The sequence below is a fragment of the Dryobates pubescens genome, chromosome 4, assembly GCF_014839835.1.
Source record: "Dryobates pubescens isolate bDryPub1 chromosome 4, bDryPub1.pri, whole genome shotgun sequence".
Classification (NCBI taxonomy): domain Eukaryota; kingdom Metazoa; phylum Chordata; class Aves; order Piciformes; family Picidae; genus Dryobates; species Dryobates pubescens.
Window position 1 is genome coordinate 22448337 of NC_071615.1, and position 21924 is coordinate 22470260.

General features: G+C 41.1%; 1 protein-coding gene across 1 annotated transcript in view; it reads left to right on the forward strand.

Moving 5' to 3' along the window:
- RBMS3 (RNA binding motif single stranded interacting protein 3) overlaps nucleotides 1–21924 on the forward strand; it is a 631327-nt gene that overhangs the window by 101725 nt on the left and 507678 nt on the right. The window contains exon 2 of the mRNA XM_054160933.1: nucleotides 7391–7564. Coding sequence (XP_054016908.1) covers nucleotides 7439–7564 — 126 coding nt within the window. The 5' untranslated portion in view covers nucleotides 7391–7438. The remainder of the gene's footprint in view (nucleotides 1–7390; nucleotides 7565–21924) is intronic.

Consider the following 21924-nt stretch of genomic DNA (forward strand, 5'->3'; position numbering starts at 1 on the left):
GGTTTGTTGCCTTACAGCAGAACTGGTCCAAAAGCCCTCTCTACCTGGGAATTTGAACCTAGGAAACACACTTACCATATTATTTTTTTTTCCCAAAATATTGCAGCATCCCTCTGTGTCCTTTACTTGCTGCAAATCTCAACCACTGCTTTGTAGCTGTAGAAAAGACTTCAAGTGTGGCAACTGTCATATATGAGACAGGAATTCTTAGACAGTGTAAAAGTTCTCCAGAGATCTGCCAAGATCAGAGACTTAATATGATATGTTTTGTAAGTAATAAAAAACTTTCCCTAAGATTAGTGTTAAACATTGGAATTCTTACCTGGCACAAATCCTCCCCTTCAAGTTCTTTGCCTCTGTGAATTGTGTGCTCAACAACTTCTGGTGAAAGAACATCTTTCTCTCCAATCACTCTGTACAGATGAGCTCTATGTGCATTCTTAGGAGTACTGGATTGAGTGAAGGGTGGTTGTAGCCAGGAGGGAGTTGGTCTCTTCTCCCAGGCAACCAGCACCAGAACAAGAGGACACAAGTCTCAAGCTTCACCAGGGGAAGTTTGGGCTCGAGGTGAGGAGAAAGTTCTTCACAGAGAGAGTTGTTAGCCATTGGTGGTGGAGTAATAACAAAGATAAACAAACAAAAAAATCCTTTAGAAAGTCTGTTTTACATTTCATTTTATTCTCGTAAGAGATAAAAAAGAGCGGTAGCATGAGTGTCCCCATTCCTTATGACTAGATGCAACATGAGCAGCAAAACCAAACAAAGTTTGAGTACTGTGTCCAGTTCTGGGCCCCTCAGTTTAGGAAACATGTTGAGTTGCTGGAACATGTCCAGAGAAGGGCAACAAAGCTGGGGAGGGGTTTGGAGCACAAGCCCTATGAGGAGAGGCAGAGGGAGCTGGGGTTGCTTAGCCTGGAGAAGAGGAGGCTCACAGGAGACCTTATTGCCATCTACAACTACCTGAAGGGAGGGTGTAGCCAGGTGGGGGTTGGTCTCTTCTCCCAGGCGACCAGCACCAGAACAAGAGGACACAGTCTCAAGCTGCACCAGGGGAGGTTTAGACTGGCTGTTAGGAAGAAATTCTTCATAGAGAGAGTGATTCGCCATTAGGATGTGCTGCCCAGGGAGGTGATGGAGTCACCATCACTGGAGGTGTTTAGGAGGAGACTTGATGGGGTGCTTGGTGCCATGGTCTAGTTGATTAGATGGTGTTGGATGATGGATTGGACTTGATGATCTCAAAGGTCTTTTCCAACTTGGTAAATTCTGTTCTGTTCCATTCCGTTCCATTCCATTCCATATGTACAATTTCTCTTCTTATTCAGGAGAAATCAGTTTTAAGCAGAGGAGCATTTCTTGTGAATTTCACTTGGTCTTTACACTGAACTTGCCTGCTAAGATACTGGTGGTGACAATGCTTTTCAGGAGGTGCATATGTGCACATTTTGACTGAAACCCATCAGCCTCTTGCCTAGAGAACCATCGGGTAACGGCAACTTTTAATCACACCCAGGTCTTCCACAGAGGTTGCCAAGACACTTTAAGGCTTTAATCTGAACTGTGACTGACCTATCTTGTGTTACCAGTTCTTTGCCCCTTTGGTATTGGCATGGATGATACAATGGCAGAAAAACAGGCTGTTCACATGCTCTTCCTCAAACTGTGAAGCCCTGAATTTTTTTTTAGTTCTCCTGCTCACTCTCTGTAACTACAAGGATAATGTATCATACTTTGCTTCCCCCACCGTCATCCCCCCCCAGATGTTCTTAGGATTCAAGTAACAGTTAAAAGTACAACATAAATTGGAGTGTTGAGTCACTGGGAGTTACGGCAGATCTAACCGGAAAGGGGTGAAAACCATACCTATTTTGTTTTCAAAGCCTAACTCTATGGAAAAAATACCAATGAGTGGCAGACTCTTTTTCTAGAATACATTCTTCAAGAGTTACTTAAGCCACTTGGGACCTATCCCAGAAAGGCTCTCAACTTATCATTCCTATTGGACCCCAGCTCTAAGTAATTCAGCTGTATTAGTTGTGCCCTGCAGACCTGGTTCCACTTCACTCTGCTGGTGGGGAGCCTGCTGAGCAGAGCTAGCCCACAGAAACCATTGCTCTCCCACCTACCAGGAGAGGGCAGATGGACTGCACACCTTGGGTTTTGGCATGATGTGCATAGTGCTCTGCTCCTGGATCTACTGGATGAGCTATTACCCTGTATGTATGCCGAGATACGAAATACAGCCTCATCATTTTTCTGTGGTTTCAGTGGAATGCTATTTCTCTCAGCTGATTCTCGTTTTTCCAGGTACAGCATGCTGAGATTCAATCCCATGTCTGGAAAAACAGTGTTTCTCTTAAATTTGGTCATGTCTCTGAAGTTTTTTTCATAAAGGTTATGAGATAAACTTGATAAACTCAATGTCTGCAGTGGCCAAATATTAAAGGCTCAGTTCTTACTGGAACAGATGGAATCTGGTTCTAGACAAGAAAAGACTTGAAATCTATAACGAAATATTGGGAAAAACACAGCACGAAATTCCTCTTTCCTGCTATTAAGACAGAGTAATCTGTAGTATTTTCCATGTTTAATTTTCAGAACACAAAAAGAAAAAAAGCAACCCCACTCTTTGGTTACACAATTAGTACAACCATTCGGGTCTCTCAGGTGGGTTTTCTGATGAACTGCAGATCCGGTTTTCCAGTTTCATACTGTCTCTGTTCGTTTACTGCATAATGATGCTGTGTTGCGAAAGAATGGAGAGCATGGGGGTGAAAACCTGCAGATGTAAGAATGTCAGAAGTGTTTACCTTGCTTAATGTCCTAGTTAAATGGTGTGCTGCATTCACATAGAAATAAGGAGTGGCTACTAGTTCATACATCTACTATAAATGTCTTTCAAAGTTGGAAATACTGCTCTAGTAAAAAAAATTGCCACCATTTAACTTTTCCATAGTTTTTTGAAGATAAAAATTGTTCCATAAATACTGATCTATTTTTTCCACTGCTAGACTTCTTAACAAATGCTTAGATATATGAAACCAGCTGTGTCTGACATGGGGCATCCAGAACCATCCCTCACAGAGGCTGCACAGCACCTTGCACTACCAGCACCTGGACACCTGCCCCCAGTGCACCATTCCCCCACTCCCCCCAGCTCCCCCAGTTATTCCAGTGTCTTACCAACAAGTGCCTCTGCGCTAAGCAGAGAAGACTGTAGAGATGTGCAGTATTTGTAATTCAGAGGACACACTGAATTCAACATATCAATTTTTGGGGCCCCTGATCTTGGGTCCCCAACCACCCTAGGTTAGAGCCATGAGGTAACTATGCCACCCTGGGACTTCGTGGCTGGTGGTACAGATGTCTGTCTTCTCCAGCTGATAGAATAGAATAGAATTAACCAGGTTGGAAGAGACCTTTGAGATCATCAAGTCCAACCTATCACCCAACACTATCTAATCAACCAAACCATGGCACCAAGCATCCCATCCAGTCTCTTCTTAAACACCTCCAGTGATGGTGACTCCACCACCTGGGCAGCCCATTCCAATGGCCAATCACTCTTTCTATGAAGACCTTCTTCCTAACATCCAGCCTAAACCTCCCCTGGTGCAGCTTGAGACTGTGTCCTCTTGTTCTGGTGCTGGTTGCCTGGGAGAAGAGACCAACCCCCACCTGGCTACAACCTCCCTTCAGGTAGTTGTAGAGAGCAATAAGGTCTCCTGTGAGCCTCCTCTTCTCCAGGCTTAGCACCCTCAGCTCCCTCAGCCTCTCCTCATAGGGCTTGTGCTCCAAACCCCTCCCCAGCTTTGTGCCCTTCTCTGGACATGCTCCAGCAATACAACATCTGGACACAGGACTCAAGGTGTGGCCTTACCAGTGCTGAATACAGGCAGAGAATGACTTCCCTGCTCCTACTGACCACACTATTCCACGTCGATTACTCTGGGATTGTCTTGGTGTATTGACTTTTGATTTGTTTTGTGCTTTTTTCACCAAGGTCAGCCAGCAGAAAAGAGAAGCTCTTATTGGGTCAGAAATAGTAGCCCTGCTCCAAAGCTGTTTAGTGTAGAGGCCTCTCTTTGCATGGCTGCTCACCATCCTGAACGAGAGTGGGATATGTGAGGTCTTGCTTCCCATCTCTGCATCCCAAACTACCTGCATGGGGAGGATGCCTGGTCTGAATGGCTCACTGTTTTTAGTGCTCCTCTCATGAGGTGGGAAGCGGGGTGGTGGAGCAGATAGGGGCAGAAGGGCTCATCTCTGTGCCTGGATTCAGCTCCAGGGGTGAACCATATCTCCAGCACTGTGGCAGATATGAAAAGGCATTTTGCGTGGCATACAAGCATTAAACAAAACTTACTTCAACAGGCAGAAGGTTGTTCAGCATCTGAGGCAGGCTGTTTTAAAAGCTGGCTTATTGTTGCCCTGTTCTAATACAGGAACAGGTATTGTGCACATCACTAAGGTGCTAACAGTGTCTCTCCTTACTATAGCAGAGTTCGCTGCCACAGTGAAAATAATCAGTTAACAATTATCACAGCTGAAAATGTATCATCACATCCCATCAGCCACAGGGTTTTTTCCACTGGTCCATACAATGCAGACACATCAGAAATAATAGGAAGCTATTGTTAGGATACAGCAGCTCAGTATTCACAGACTGTTCAGCTGGGGATGTACTCCTCATGAGGAGGAAACAAGCAGCCACACCTGGATACCTAATGCTTATAAAGGGGAGAAATATACATAGTATATACCTTATGGTTAAAAACCTGCTTGATCTGACCAAAACAAAGCCTAGCCTTCATCTCTCATGTAGAAACAAGTCTACCAAGGCCCGGAAAGAGAGCGATCTGAAAGATAAGTAATATGTCAAAGGAAAGAAAATGCAGTTTCTGCTCCTTGGGGAAAGAGGGTGAAAGGGGAAGGCAAAAAAAAAAGAAAAAAAAGAAAAAAAATCCCCACATTAAACCCCTTCAGTTTATTTCTGGCTATAGCCAGAACCTTTTTCCTTTGATTTGTCATGATTTAAATTCATACAAAAAGATTTATTTCAGGTAAGCCCCTCTAACTGTAGGGGCAGATTTTTTTTCCCCCTAAAGCCTTTTTTAAGCCAAAGTAACCACTTGTCACACACAGTGACTAATGAGAGTTTAGTGTGGGTTTTAGGGTTCATTCATAGGCTTTGTGTTCAGCTAGTTGTAAGTTAAATCTTTAGAAACCACACCGCAGGAATCCTTTGCTTAGAGGTGGGGGCGGGAGGAGAATCTCTTGAGATATTGAGAACTGGTGAGCTGAAACTGTTCTTTTCAGGCTTCCTAATCGGCAGCAGAGGAAATAAACACATGCAGGAAGTCATTTGGCCTTTTCTTGAACTTAAAGTTTATATAGCAATTGATAACTGAGGCAAACTTTGTGCACTTAAACTTTTGCAAATTAAATGAAATAAAGATTGCTTGTTCAGCCCATGCCAGTGTGGCCTGTAGTTTCTACAACCAGCTTATCGAAATACCCTATTAAAAACTGGAAAGATTATACAGGGTATATATTTTTATAGCTAGAATGTGTCCTGGAAATCTTTTCATATGTCTTCTCTCCATCGTCTTTTCCTTCTGTTTCACTAATCCTCTTCCAATGAAACTGAGCTAAAAAATAGAAATAATAACTAAATCCATGTTTACAAAGCTGTTTTCTCTCCTTCAGCATCAGATTCTCCTCTTTCATCCTTTCCCTGACCTTCTCATTTGTCTTGCAAGCACTTCAGAGTGAGGATGGTGTTGGACCATGTGAAACACCTTGTTCAATGGTGGTCCATATTGATGGGATGGGGAGTGGAGTGGAATGGAGTGGAGTGGAATGGAGTGGAGTGGAGTGGAATGGAATGGAGTGGAGTGGAATGGAGTGGAGTGGAGTGGAGTGGAGTGGAATGGAATGGAATGGAATGGAATGGACCGGACCAGACCAGGTTGGAAGAGACTTTCAAGATCATGAAGTCCAACCTATCACCCAACACCATCTAAGCAACTAAACCATGGCACCAAGCACTCCATCCAGTCTCTTCCTAAACACCTCCAGTGATGGTGACTCCACCACCTCCCTGGGCAGCCCATTCCAATGGCCAATCACTCTTTCTGGGAAGAACTCCTTCCTAACATCCAGCCTAACCCTCCCCTGGCACAGCTTGAGACTGTGTCCTCTTATTCTGGTGCTGGTATATCATGTAGAAAAGTTGTCTTTGAGAGCAAGAATTAATGAAGGGTCATTCCTGAGTATTAATTTTGAAATGGATAGTGTCAATTTACTAACAGGGGCATTTATAAGGATTTCTAAAACACATATTTTGTGTTTATATTTTTCAAACTTTCACTGTATTGCTTGTGAGGTTACTTGTGAATTTAATGCTTAAAAAGTAATTTGCAATATTTACAATTAGTTGGCAGAAATTTGCATGGGATATTAAGAACCTCTGCCAATAAAAAGCAAGCAAGCAAATGTAAATGTTTAACAAGATATGGAGGGAAAGTGCATTTGCATGCCTTTGAAGACCAGCCTAAATACCTGCTAAAAATGCATCCATCTTTAATGCATGTTCTAGTCTGTTTGAAAATGGAGGGTGTTTTTTTACTGCCCTAATAAACCATCCTTACCACTCCAAGTATTTACTAGAAATATTATTTTCCCCCCAGAAACAAGGACTGAAGCAGAAAACTGCAGTTAGAATAAAGTACAATGATAGAAAGAAAGGATGAAAGTGAATTACACATCCATAGTCAGATGAAATTATTAAATTAACTTCTTTAAAAATTAATTTCAGGTTTTGTTGTTTGCTTTTTTTCTTCTGCTCTTTAAATAAATTTAAAGTGTTGTGAAGTTTCAAAGTCTGTTTAGAAGTTATGTATTTGAAACACAAGGGTAGTTTACACCTTTGCCTTACCTAGCCACTGGATGGGTTTACAAGTCTTTGAGAAAGATGCCTAAATATTGGCCCATTTACTGCAAAATGAACACAGCTGATCAGGAGCTCAATAAATGTCCTTTGATTCATTATAATAAATAAACATGGGAGTTTCAACTCTTATTGTTGTGCAGGATTGCACCCACTACTCATTTTCAGAACTGATCTGTTGCCCTTGTTAATTCATATCCCAGCCCAAACTCTAACAGTCATCAGTCTTTCTTCTGGGCATTACAGTAACATAGCTCTTTCAATGATGTCTTTGAAGGTATCATTTTGTTTTGCTTTTCCCAGTTCCGTTCAGGAAACATTTGAGTTTGTTCCAGACTGTGTGGCAGTATTTATATACACAATGATGACACATAGCTGCATTGTTTGTATTCTGCTCTAAAGGCTATTTTTACATTGCATTTCTTTCTTTTCTGATAGTCCAGCTCCACGGTGAGAACATACCAAAACAGTAAATCAAGAGTGACCATGAGCCCTGGCTTCAGCTCCCAGTGGAACAGCAGCCAACCTGCCTGGAATACATACACCTTTCCAAGAGCAAGCTTGCACTACCAGTCTCATGCTAGCTACACCTACTGTGCTGGACATCCTGCTGTAAGTAATGATAACCTTTTCTGCAGTTACCTGAATGACCCGTGTGGTTCCCTGGGAAGTGGAGAGGCTTTTAGGTCAGTCAGTTCAGCACACTGCAGCAGTCAGCACAGGTCATGTGTACTAACCATAACTCTAGAAAATAGAATGAGTAAGATGTAAATAAATGTGAAGTGTTTATGGCTCAGTAGAAGTACCTACATTTTTGTACATTTAGCAGTCCTCTCCTTGCATGAAGTTACTGTTGTGGGCATGGTTTTTAGTGTCTGGGGTGAGGGCTGAAAAGCAGTACTATTGATGACCTCTTTTCTGTTTCTAGTGAGTCTGTTAACTGAATGAATTATTCTTTGTTGCAGAAATTTTAAATTCTGTGGATGAGTTAGTGAAGGAAGGCATCTCTTCTCATCATTAGATTTGTTAATATTCACTACTTTATCACCAGTGTGATCAGTAGTGAACATGAAAAGTTGTTACTAGTTTTCATGAGCTGGTGGCCAAAAAGAATGGGGCAAGGCGCTCACTGTTGTTGTGTGTTTTAATTTGATAACCATGATAGGGTCACAACTGAAAGCTGATGGTGGGGGTTTTTTGTCATATTGATGTAGCAGACTGCTTATAGCAGAGTCCTTTCATTCTTTTAGTTTCTGGTTTTGAAATACTCTGAGAGTTAAATGGGGAAGACAGTGCTAGCATAAGGAATCTTCCTTTTTCCCACTCCACACTCTGTTGTGCTAATGTTTGTGTTTGAACTTAGCTTTGAATATTGTTAGAACTTCTTAAAGGATATACTATTTTAACATCCTGTCATGTGTATATAATGAATTTTTTGCCATCCTGTAGTTAATTTCAGTAGGAATATAGGGGAGAGTGCAGCTTTTACTGCATGGGAAATTGTGCTGTGCAATCTCATTGCAAGATCTTTCTGATTTGATTTAGATCTGCTATCTTATCTTCCCTGCCAACAGAGCTGTGGCCAGAAGTTTGGGTTAGGAATTGTCTCAAGCAGTAATAGGCTAGTAGAAATAAAGGAGAGAATACATTTGTAACATATTAACTCTTTTCTGAGGTGGCAAGGTCTCTGAATTAATATCTCTATGCATTCTGCTGTTTGCACAATTCCATTAGACTGTCTTGGAAAAGGATAAAAACTGTTGTGAGGGAAAGAAGGGTATTTGCATTGGAAAGGCAGAGATATTTTACTCATTTAGTATGATGTCTCAAAAAGAGTTGCTGAACAGCTTAATTTAACTTAAACTCTGGGTATTCAAGTTATTAACTGCTCCTTAACATTGATCATTTAGAGTAAAGGCTACCCTCTTTGTGAGTCAGGCTTTGACTCTACTGAGCATAAGAGCATACAAGAAGAATGCTTCTGTAAAATGATGTAAAAATCATGGCATCTTTGTACCCATATGAACAAAAAAGTCAGTCAAGGCACAGGAGTCTTTTTTAGGTGGTTTTCCCTTTGCTTAGGCAAACTTGATGGTACCTCAACTGGAATTCTTGTATCTTTACATCATTTATTTTCACTGAGCACCATAATGTAGTCATTGGAAACAATACTTCAGTCTGGAAGCTGCTTTAGCTGACTGCTAGAAAGTAGAGATTTCAGAATAGCTGGTGTTGCATAAACATTCATTCAGATGAGAAATGCCCAAAACAAGATAAATAACTAAACTGTTTGATTAGTCCTGCCCTCAGTGTCTCTGGGTTCAAAGGCACTTTTCTTGGCTCCATGCTCATCTGAGAAGCTCTGCAGCAGGTCACCAGGCTGATTTCCTAGGCTGGTGGTAAGAAACAGCAACAAGTAAGTTGCTGTTGCAGTGCCTGCCATTGGGATCACACACTTTTACATACCTTCCCTACTTTTGCACTTTCCAAGGCTGAGGCCATAAGAGATGCCCATGCAAAGTCCAGCAAACTCAGCTCCTCCCTCCTGCAGCATCAGATGAGGGTCAAGTTTCAAAGAAAAATACAATGCCTTAATATTTGCTTGAGTATCTGTTGCAGGGCATATATTAAAGTTAGAGTAAGTCTGGTTCCTGTTTCTAACATAGATTTGTTTAATCTGGGCTCAAGCCAACACTTTCATGGCAAATAAACAATAAAAGCAAGATACAGGGGAGCTCCTTTATTCATGAATCTTCCCAATGTAACGTGCTCAACTGGATCTCTACTGTACTTCAGAGGATTTTATCTGCCCTCATCTGACACAGGTTTGCCAGAACAAGCTGTAGGTTTTATTGCTGTATGAAGCTCTTTCTGCAAAACTCCCACATGAAATATGTCTAAAGATTGTTGTAGTTTCTTGACACTTTGGAGGCTAACAAACTTACAAGTGCTTTGCAAGTTCAGGGCAGACAAATGTCAGGGAGTTGGATCTGGCCTTGAAGTACTTAAAGGTATTAGTCCCTGGAGAAAGAGCCAAGTGAAAAGCTTTGGATTTCTCTACTGTTTGGAGAAAAGCTGAAGGAGGCAAAAAAGATTTGTGATAATTGGGCCAATTGTAACTAAAAAAATAATAATCCTCTATTTTCTTTTATTTTTCCTAAATGAAAGGAAAAATATCATACAAAGGCCACTGTTAAGAGATCCTTATGACTGTTCCTGAGAAATATTTCTGAGCCAAAGGTGAGGGTTTTATTTTATCTGAGAGCATACTCTGCATCTCTCATCCATACTGCTGTAGTTGATTAAAAGCAATCCTTTCACACTGGGAAATAAAAGAAAAGGAATTTTGTTTAAATGGAGTAATTTTTCAGTTTGTGGAGTTATCTAAGGGAAAAAAGACTGCATATCATCCTAGTCAGCAGTGTAATGCAATTCTTGAACAAAAAAACGCTAATTTCTCCTAGCTACACTGCGAAGTAGGATGCCCTGAAGGATCTGTGATACTAATATGAGTGATAGGACCTTGCAAAATATATGATGACTTGCTTTTGATATTAGGGTCTAGAAGGTCCCCTAGCATTTACATGCAGAGGCTTGGAGACAGAAAAGTGCAGCATGTAGTGCTCAGAATAGGAGGAGACACCTAGCCATCTAACATATGCTTTTGTCTTGAACTTTCTCTTGAACTTTCTTCACACCAGGAAGGGAAGAAGGAAAATGAAAAATAACCAAAGTAATTCTGATTATCCCCAGTGGGGAAAATAGGAAAAATTGTTTGAGCACTTTTTGTGGAGGTTTTCTTCCCATGCTTTTTCTAGTGTCTCAAAGTCTGTTTGCTTTTCTCTGCATCTTGCTGGAAAGATGATAGATTTTCAGTAGATCTTAGGAAACCTTGTCCAGTAAATTATCTCTAGCAAATTACTACTTAGACTGAGCTGTAATTTTTCAGAAGTGCATGTGTAAAGTGGGCAAACACAACACAGATCTCATCTGCTTTTGATTTCTTCAGTTAAAACTGTCTCTTATGTCTGTCTTGAATATTCATCTTGCAGTGGCAGATAAATACCATGCTCAGTTACGAAGAAGTTAGTTCTTACCTGTGAAGGAATTTTGCAATATGATGCTCTTTCATAGAATCAATAAGGTTGGAAAAGACCTCAGAGATCATCAAGTCCAACCTATCACCCAACACCTCATGACTAACTAAACCATAGCTTCAAGTGCCACATCCAATCCTTTGTTGAACACGTCCAGGGACAGTGACTCCAGCACAGTATCACGAAGGTTGGAAGAGACCTCAAAGATCATCACATCCAGCCTGTCATTACAGACCTCATGACTAGACTATGGCACCAAGTGCCACGTCCAATCCCTCTCCAATCACTCTCTCTGTGAAGAACTTCGTCCTAACATTCAGCCCTGGTGCAGCTTGAGACTGTGTCCTCTTGTTCTGGTGCTGGTTGCCTGGGAGAAGAGACCAACCCCCACCTGGCTACAACCTCCCTTCAGGTAGTTGTAGAGAGCAATAGGTCTCTCCTGAGCCTCCTCTTCTCCAGGCTAAGCACCCCCAGCTCCCTCAGCCTCCCCTCATAGTCCCTTGGGATGATGAATTTAGTTGTATTAGTTACTTCATGTGCATGCCTATAGCACGTGTGATGTCTTTGCATTCCTTATCTAGATATGTAACTCAGCATATGTAAGACATTATGCCAGAATCTATTCTGCACTCTAACGGGATTTGGTCATGCTCCACTAGATCAGTGACAGCCTTCAAAGCATGATTGGTTAAATCTGTAAAGTTATTATTTGAAGCTCTACAGATAATGTTTACAAGCTGTTATATCTGAGATGTCATATGCGGATCAGACAATCAGTTTGCTTAGCAGTACTTCTGTCCCCATTCCAACAGCCTGTCCCCACACTTCTTTCTGCTAGCTTCTTTTAACACATAATTGCTTCTGAAATTGTGGTGTTAGTGAGAATGTGCAAAGCAGAATTTAAAATAAGTCACACAGAGCTATTTGAGATGCTGCTGGCCTTCTTTTACTCAATTCTCTGAGCCCTAGTAGGATCCCCAAATGGTTAATCTTAGGCATCTCAAGACTCAGTAGAAGGAGCTATAGCTCCCTTTTACATTTTCCTGCTGACAATCCTTGGATGGAAAAGCAGAAAAAGAGCACAGTTGCCAGCGTGGGCAATGCCAGTGGAAGGCTCTACTTAATTGTCAGCATGATGTGGCTGAAGAATTTCCAGTGTCAGGTAACTCACTCATTGTTGATGACAGAACTGTAGGGCTGCAATATTGCACAGCTGTAGTGCTTTGTGTAAGCTGACTGTTTTGACCACTGTCACACAAATTGAAATAACATCTATACTGAGCTCTCTTTGCTGGACTATTTGAACAACTTCATTTGTATACATTTATAACATTAGAAAAGCTGCCATTTTGATGTGATTAGCTAGCACATTTAGGGACCACCAGAGAATGTGAGACAATTATTAATTTGTATGTATAGATATGTGTACATATATACAATGCCTTAATTATTACTTATTTTTATGTATATTTATGTACACAGATCCTGGTTTTGGCTAGCATCCTTGACATAGCAACTTTCTCAATGCTAGGCTCATCTTGAGTGTCAGTCTCTTAGTCTTCTGATGTGTTCCTACCATCTGAAATGTAAAACTAGTTAGGGAACACATCCTTGTGAGTATAATATCCTGCTCAAAATCCGTGCTGGAGCACAGAAATAAAACTGACAGATGCAATATATTGATACATGCCAGATTCTTGAGATAGACCATAGATGATATGACCTACACTAAAATGCAAGGGTAATGTTCTAAGTAGCAGCTTTGCTTAAATCCAGGAAGTGTTTGATACATGTAGCATTGGTGTTCTATTCAAACCAGGCCTTTATTTCTCTAGACATATGAGTAGAACTGTTCAGCATTCCAGTTTATTTTTTTAAATACCAAGATCTCTGCAGTGAGTAATTCTGTTGTACCTCTTTTTAACAAATGAGACCATGGTAAGAGTGAAATGATTATACAGTATAACACTGTCTCTTATCATCACTAATTTCCAAGATACCTGTTTAAACAGAAGCTGTCACTTTCTGATCTGTCTTGAGCCTCCTGTCTGATTCTTTTTGTATTGTCACAAACAGTGGATTGTGGATTCATGGAATAGAGCTGATGTGATTAGAGATGAAGAAACTTCCTTTTACATGTGAACATCCTTATAATCAGTAATGATGGGAAAGGAAATAAACAGTACAGTAGGCATGAATTGGTAATGTCTCTCTAAGAACCTCTCAATTTCACTTAAGTTCTGAAATGCCAATTTTCTCTGTCCATTACATGAATCCATTCTTACCATCAAGGGCCTTTCATGTGAGATTGATCCCTACCTTTCTGCAGCCAGTATTTCTTTGGTGCTACTGGCCATTGTCATTATAATAGACACCAATTTAAAAGAAAATTGAATTGGATCCAAAGATTCATACAGTGTTGAAGGACCATTGAGCAAAACGTCTGCTATGTGACACTTTGGTCACAGTCTTTCAGTATATGAAGTGTAAAGTATGTATTTTGATCCTCTAAAGCTGGTGATGACTTTTCAGAGCACTCTTGTAGCCCTGGCTTCAGAAGCCCATTAGTTAATCTGGGGAAATATCAAGTGTGGGCTGGAGAGAGAGGGGAAAGGGAGTTTTTATCCAGCAGGAAAAGAAAAAAGGTTTATCACCAGAAGCTTTTTGTTTGTAATTGATGATATGTTCCTTATGAAGTGAGGGAGCAAATGAAAGAGGCAGTGATTAAAGAAAGAATGAAAAGGTGACACCTCTGTTGCTGGGTGTCAGTTACAGCATAAAAGAAAAGCTGTGCCAGGGAGGAGGAAACTATATGAAGAATTGTGGAGAAAGGAATATCTTTAATTGACAAGGTATTGTAGCTAAAAGGTGCAATGAGTACCTTAGTGATCAACTGCAAATCCATGCGCTAACTGCTGACATAAATAATTTGTGCTATTTATCTATTGCCTCCATCTACAAGAAAAGAACCTCAAAAACATGAACTTATTAGGCCAAAAATGCAACCCACATTTTCACTGTGGCTTGGCTTCTTTGGAGAAGAGAGGGTGTAAAATTTCAAACCCTCAAACAAATATGTCTCTTAATTAACTTTTCTCACCATCTGTGCTTTACTTATAGCTGAGGCAAGTGGTACCAGTGACTTGTGAGATTGCTTTCAATTCTGCCTCTTTAGGCCAGCTTTTCAAAGCAGCAATCACATGCAGTTAATTCCGATGAGATCAGCTTATCAGCTCAGCTCATTGTAGTGCTTTCATAACCATTCATGTGTGATAGGCCATTAAAACTTGGCCAGGAATTTAAAAAAAAAAATGGAAAAAAAAAATCAGAAAATCCACAACTGTGTTTTGCCTCCAGTCTTTGAGCTATGCACTGTATTTGTTTTGTGTATTAAGCTTTGAAATGGAACTTCTGTGAAGCTTTGTAGGGAAAAGTAACCACTAATATAGGACTTTAGGCAGAGTAGTTGACAGGTGTTACCTCTGTATATGGAGCTCTGATAATTGTGTTAAATGCTGTCTGTGGCTCTGCAGTGGTACAATGCTGCAGGATGCAGCCCACCAGACCTGAGAGGGCTAATGTGGAGTGTACGAAGGTCACTGCTGCTGAGTGGTTCAGCCTGGCTGAGTGAGATTTTCCCCCTCTGGAGGACTTTTGGTGGATGACAATTACAGTCTGAAGTTGATTGCCCAAAATCATAGAATCAATAAGGTTGGAAAGGACCTCAAAGATCATCAAGTCCAACCTGTCACCCAACACCTCATGACTACTAAACCATGGCTTCAAGTGCCACATCCAGTCCCTTTTAGAACACCTCCAGGGACAGTGACTCCACCACCTCCCCAGGCAGCACATCCCAATGGCTAACAACTCTCTCTGTGAAGAACTTTCTCCTCACCTCAAGCCTAAACTTCCCCTGGCACAGCTTGAGACTGTGTCCTCTTGTTCTGGTGCTGGTTGCCTGGGAGAACAGACTGACCTTCACCTGGCTACAACCTCCATCAGGCAGTTGAAGAGAGCATGTCAGGGCCTCTCAGAGTTGAGAGCACTGATAAAGTAAAATGTTTCAACTGACTTGCAAGAAAGATTTTTCAGTAAGTCTGGGGCAATTTGAGCTTGGAGGGGTTTGGTGTCAGCATTCTGATTTCATTATGTGGATGCTGGTTTAATGTCATTTTTCCCTGTATCCACTCCTCATTTACACTTCACATATATTATATGTATTTATTCTTTTTCAACAGATTAATTCAGGATTGATAATTAGTTCTCAATTGATAGTCATTGATGTCTTTTATAGATTTGTCTCTAGATTGTATTTCAGGACAAAAAGTTCACATTTTCCACAAAAAAAACAGACAAACAAAAACCCACCAAAAAACAGGAAAACCCAATTTTTTTCTGAACCTTTAATAAGATTTGAAAAAAAAAATAAATCCTTTGTATGGAAGTTTTGTGTACTTATTTTCAATATGAGGAGAGGCTGAAGGAGCTGGGGTTGCTTAGCCTGGAGAAGAGGAGGCTCAGGGGAGACCTTATTACTCTCTACAGCTACCTGAGTGGGGGTGTAGCCAGGTGAGGGTTGGTCTCTGCTCCCAGGCAACCAGCACCAGAACAAGAGGACACAGTCTCAAGCTGCACCAGGGGAGGTTATGGCTGGATGTTAGGAAGAAATTCTTCACAGAAAGAGTGATTGGCCATTGGAATGTGCTGCCCAGAGAGGTGGTGGAGTCACCATCACTGGAGGTGTTTGGAAAGAGACTGGATGGGGTGCTTGGTGCCATGGTTTAGTTGATTAGATGGTGTTGGGTGATAGGCTGGACTTGATGATCTCTGAGGTCTTTTCCAACCTGATTCATTCCATTCCATTCCAATAAGAATGACTTCTATAATTGAAATAACCAAAAAACTACATGTAGTTACGTATCCACAGCACTGGTAAAATAAGCAGCGCTGAAAAGTTTCTCACCACCTCCAAGTACTAACAAGGTTGACCAATTTGGGGATGGGAACTTTTTGTTTACAAACAGACTCTACAGGAATTTTCCTGCTGATTGTATGTTTTTATTCTTGCATACTGAAGTGGCAGATGCATGCAAGAGGAAGGTATTTTGGAATAGACTTGAAAAATACAAACCAGATGCTGCCTTTTTTCTTTTTTTTTCTGAAGGAAAGGAAGAAAATTCTCTAAATTTAGACAGTAAAATAGACTTGTAGGAGGCAGTAAATACACATCTCTGTAAATGTCTATAATTTACAGCTGTCAATACATATCTACCTGTACATATATCTATTTGTATTTGTGTATGCATTCATATATCACAGTATCACTGTACATTAGGGCTTGGACCTCCAGAGATCATTGAGTCCTACCCCTCTGCCAAAGCAGGGTTGCTTAAGGTAGTCTGCACAGGAATGCATCCAGGTATATATTTATATATATATATTTGTGTATATATATACACACACACACACACACACATATATATATACACATGCTTCTAATGTTTATGTAAGTTTTGTTTCTCTGCTTTAATTTAGCAAATAAGAGGTCTGTGGTTCTAATTTAGCTTCTGCATTACATTTTCAGTGAGCCAGACAGGTTGTCTTTAGGATCTGTTAGTATACATGATGAGTTCCTCCAGGCTCCAGACAAAATCCTGGTATTAGTGCTCAAGAGTAGAAGCTACAAACTGCCAGCCTGTCACAAGTTTTGGAGACACCTGACACTTTTTGAAAGATTGGTTATTTGCAAAAGGCCAGCCACTGTGTTGCTTCCATTTTAAATAATTAACACACTCAGGAGACTTCCTTGTATTGCAGCTCCCAAGGGTAAAGAGTTTTGGACTAGTTTGAACAATTACGGCTTCAAATAATTTTGCTGGAGTCTTTCTTTCTCTTGTCTCTTAATTTTAATTGGGTTATTGATTTAATATAAACCCACTCAATTTAGTGAAATCATAGGGGATGAAAACTTTCCTTTTGAACTTAGAATTACCTTCCTTACCGTAAGGTTTTATTTACACCAGTCTTGCAAATGGGATGATATTCAGCAGCACTGGCAACAGCAATTTCTGTTCACAAAGGGAACTGGAAGAAATCGGCATGAGATTTAGAACATCTAAGTGTCAGGTTCTACATGTTGGCCACAACAACCCCATGCAGTGCTGCAGGCTGGGGTCAGAGTGGCTGGAGAGCAGCCAGGCAGAAAGGGACCTGGGGGTACTGGTTGACAGTAAGTTGAACGTGAGCCAGCAGTGTGCCCAAGTGGCCAAGAAGGCCAATGGCATCCTGGCCTGTATCAGGAATAGTGTGGCCAGCAGGAGCAGGGAAGTCATTGTGCCCTTGTACTCAGCACTGGTTAGGCCACATCTTGAGTCTTGTGTCCAGTTCGGGGCCCCTCAGTTTAGGAAAAGTGCTGAGTTGCTGAAATGTGTCCAAAGAAGCTGGGGAGGGGTTTGGAGCACAGCCTTATGAGGAAAGGCTGAGGGAGCTGGGGTTGCTTAGCCTGGAGAAGAGGAGGATCAGGGGAGACCTTATTGCCTTCTACAACTACCTGAAGGGAGGTTGTTGGCAGGTGACGGTTGGTCTCTTCTCCCAGGCAACGACCACCAGAACAAGAGGACACAGTCTCAAGCTGCACCAGGGGAGGTTTTGGCTGGATGTTAGGAAGAAATTCATCACAGAGAGTGATTGGCCATTGGAATGGGCTGCCCAGGGAGGTGGTGGAGTCACCATCACTGGAGGTGTTTAGGAAGAGACTGGATGAGGTGCTTGGTGCCATGGTTTAGTTGCTTAGGTGGTGTTGGGTGATAGGTTGGACTTGATGATCTCAAAGGTCTTTTCCAACCTGGTTAATTCTATTGTATTCTATTCTAAATGCACATCTGTGAGGAATACCTATTTGTCAAAACTGAAATGTTCTTTTGAAGAAATTGACAATTTTCAAATGCTGATGTAGTAGAAACCCAAAAGATAATTTCCCCCTCATTATTTTCTGGTATATGTTCCGCAAGTGATTTAGACTGTTGTGAGCATGTGATCCAAAAAAGAGCAAAATCCTAGAGTGCCTTGCATGGCAATGCTTAATCTGCTTAATCTGAATTTTGTTCTTTGTCACCTTTATTATAGTGTTTGCTGTTGCTTTGACTAGCTGGGTTTCCTTTGAAAGAAACACCTTGGGAGATACTGTGATCCCTGTTCAGTGCCTGTTTTCCGGTAATTTCTCTACTGTTGGCCAGTTTCAAGATGCAGGTTACTGTGGGAGGACTAACTCTATGTTGAAGAAACTGGAAGCGCTGTGTGGAAGGTGTTTCCCCAGGGCAGATGAAGGAGGGAGCTGTAGGTTTTGAGAGAGAAATAAAAAATCCACAAGCACCTGCAGGAGTTTTTTTGCTGCTGAGGGAACAACTCATCACAGTGCTCTGTTGACATTTTCCTGGATAAGGACTCCATTGACCTCAGAATTGTTCCAACATGCTGTAAAAGAAGGTGCCAAAGTGTGTAACTAAATGGGACAGAAAGCAGGAAGGGAAGTGGGGACACTTGATTTAAGGAATCCTGCCCAAGGTTATGCAGTTGTGGAAGGAAAAGAAGAGCAGTAGGCTTTGCTTTTCTTTAATTCCAAGTGCTGCTTATCTGTGAAACCAGGCTGATTTCTCTATTTTTCCAAGTATCTAACTAGACACTGTCTAATTTTATTCTAAAACCTATAAGGTGACAGAGATGTTCTCAGAAGACCAAAACTTCTCTGTCAGCAAAAGTGAATTCAAATTGTTACCTCTAACATTCTTAAGAAACTTTGTGTTTGCCATGCTTAAGTTAGACCTAAGAACCCAAACACCCTACATCCTACCCCTTGTAGACCACGTAGACCACATAGAGATGTCATTCCCACTCAAGGGATACTTTTGAAATTGACTTTACATGTTTTAAAAACTAATATGTCTGAAGGAATGAAAATATCCAATTTACTCCATGAAAAGTGAAAATACGTCATTTGGATTTAAACCAGAGTGCATCAAATATAATTCAAAAGCAGATATAAGTAAGGCCAGTGATCACAGAGGAATGACTTGCTGGTCCTAAATAGGGAATTGGAAGAAAAACTTGAAAGTCATCTGGAATGGAATGGAATGGAATGGAATGGAATGGAATGGAATGGAATGGAATGGAATGGAATGGAATGGAATGGAATGGAATGGAATAGAAGTAGACCAGACCAGACCAGGTTGGAAGAGACCTTTGAGATCATCGTGTCTAACCTATCATCCAACACTATCTAATCAACTAAACCATGGCACCAAACACCCCATCAAAGGTCTCTTCCAACCTGGTCTGGTCTATTCTATTGTATTCTAATCAAGTCTCCTCCTAAACACCTCCAGTGACGGTGACTCCACCACCTCCCTGGGCAGCACATTCTAATGGCAAATCACTCCCTCTGTGAAGAATTTATTGCTAACATCCAGCTTAAACCGCCTCTGGCGCCGCTTGAGATTGTGTCCTCTTGTTCTGGTGCTGGTTGCCTGGGAGAAGAGACCAGCCCCCACCTGGCTACAGCCTCCCTTCAGGTAGTTGTAGTCAGCAATAAGGTCTCCCCTATGCCTCCTCTTCTCCAGGTTAAACAACCACAGCTCACTCAGCCTCTCCTCGTAGGGCTTGTGCTCAAGGCCTCTCACCAGCCTTGTTGACCTTCTCTGGACAAGCCCAAGTCTCTCAATATCCTCCTTAAATTGTGGGGCCCAGAACTGGACATAGTACTCACAGTGTGGCCTAACCAGTGCTAAGTACAAGGGCAGAATGACCTCCCTGCTCCTGCTGGCCATGCTATTCCTGATACAGGCCAGGATGCCATTTGCCTTCTTGGCCACCTGGGCACACTGCAGGCTCATGTTCAGCCTACTATTAACCAGTACCTCCAGGCACCTGCACAAATTGTGTAGCTGGAAGGAGAAGCCAATTTCTTATTTTGCACTATACTTGAATTTTGTGAGGGAGGGAAGGTTTCTTCAACAAAACTCTCACTACAATGATGTCTGAAGAGGTGATGGTCTGTATTGCTGTGCAGAATATTTCCCACAGCTATATCACTTTTGCTTCTGCTTTTAAACCGCACCCGAATATACATTTGCTCTTTTTGTGCAGAGAATACAGTCAGCCAAGCTCTCAAATGACCTGAGGTGATGAAGTCCCATTGGCCTCAGCCATGCCATCCACGTTTTTATTTATTGTTAATCTGATAAGCAAAAGTAGCTGAAGGCTGTATTTGAATCTGACATGGAGTTCTTTGTCATGCACTTAAGGCTTTATTATCTGTTGTATCTATATACAGAAAAAAGCCTGGTTCCTGTGGTTATGAAAAGAGGCAAATTGACTCTCAGAGTTTTGCCCTGACCATGTTACTTTAATCACACACACACACATATATATATATAAACACACACACTGTTTTGTTCTGTCCTCTTACAGCACTTTGTGAGATTATGGGAGAAATACCGTTTTGATATGAGGCAAAGAGGTTTTTCTTTTCCACAGCTTGCTTTCTTTATGTTTTGTTCTTTCACAAGTGATGTGAATCCCTCACCTACCTGTGGGAATTTTAACAAAATAATCTTTTAATGTGGAAGTGTTTATGTTCTCATTAAGGGGTGAACATAACATTGATTTCCTCTACCCTCACCCAAAATCTAATTGCAAAGTGTAGTGGCTGGAGGTAAGTCTGCTCACCAGGTTTAATGGTGTTTTACTACTTTAATTAGGTTTTAGGTTTAAGGTGTTTCATGAGAAGAAAAGGGCTTCTCAATAGCTGAGTTGAAAAGGCAGGGAGAAACAACAGCCATAAGGCCACTTTCCCATGTACTTGAGCATGATTAAATATAGCAGGGGGTTCTTCCTTGAGTGAATAAATTACCTTTGTCCCATGTGTATATTGATATAAACTTTAAACATTTGGCTTTGCAATATATCTCAGGCTGCTGCTCTCGCTACTCGGGGTCAAGAGAGAAATTCATGAAAGCTGACAGGAAATCTCTTTCTAAGTATAAGGAATAAGTGTCCAGTTTCTCAGATAAACAGAAGATTAAAATTGTCAGATTCTTTGTGTGTTTACTTTTAAACAGTGCACATGGCCAATGCAGGAACCTTTTTACCAGATGTATATTAGTGATTCAGATGCCACATCGTTTTTCTACTGCCATACACACAAAATCCCTTGAAAAATTTGCCTCCCTGTACGGATGGCTTCAGCCTGCTATGGTGATTCAGGAAAATGTTGGTTTGGGTTATTTGTTACTATTTTAGAAGCCAAAAGATCTGAGCCTTCAAGAAACTCAACGCGACACTGCTGTATACTACTGAAGTGATAGTCACCTCAGGGGGCCACAGGGTTTTAATAGGAAGAGTGTGCATTTCTTTCACGCTTTCATTTTCTCTCCTACTCTCCCATCTCTATCCATCTTAAAATATTTTTCTTCACAGTAGCATTATGACAGATTTAAGACCAAAGCTGAAATATAAGGCATAAATAAATCACTACAAGACCTTTTTAATCCAAATGTAATTCATTAAGATCAATTCAAGATTTAATAGGCTAATCTATATTTTAAAATCCCTCAAATCTTACCCTGTGTATCTGGAATTACTTTCAGCCACTTAGGACTGCTAAAAGTGGGATATTCATTAAATAGTGTGTGGATATATTCATGGTCTTTAAATTTCATTTACTAGTACTGAACCAATAATAAGATGACCAAAAGTTGTGCTTTTCAGTCAAGCTGAAGATGTTGTCTTGGATCCTGTTTTTATAACAGCATAACTGATAGCTAAAAGGAAAATAAAAAGGTTCAAACCAGGGTGAGTAAAGTTTTAGGTACTAAA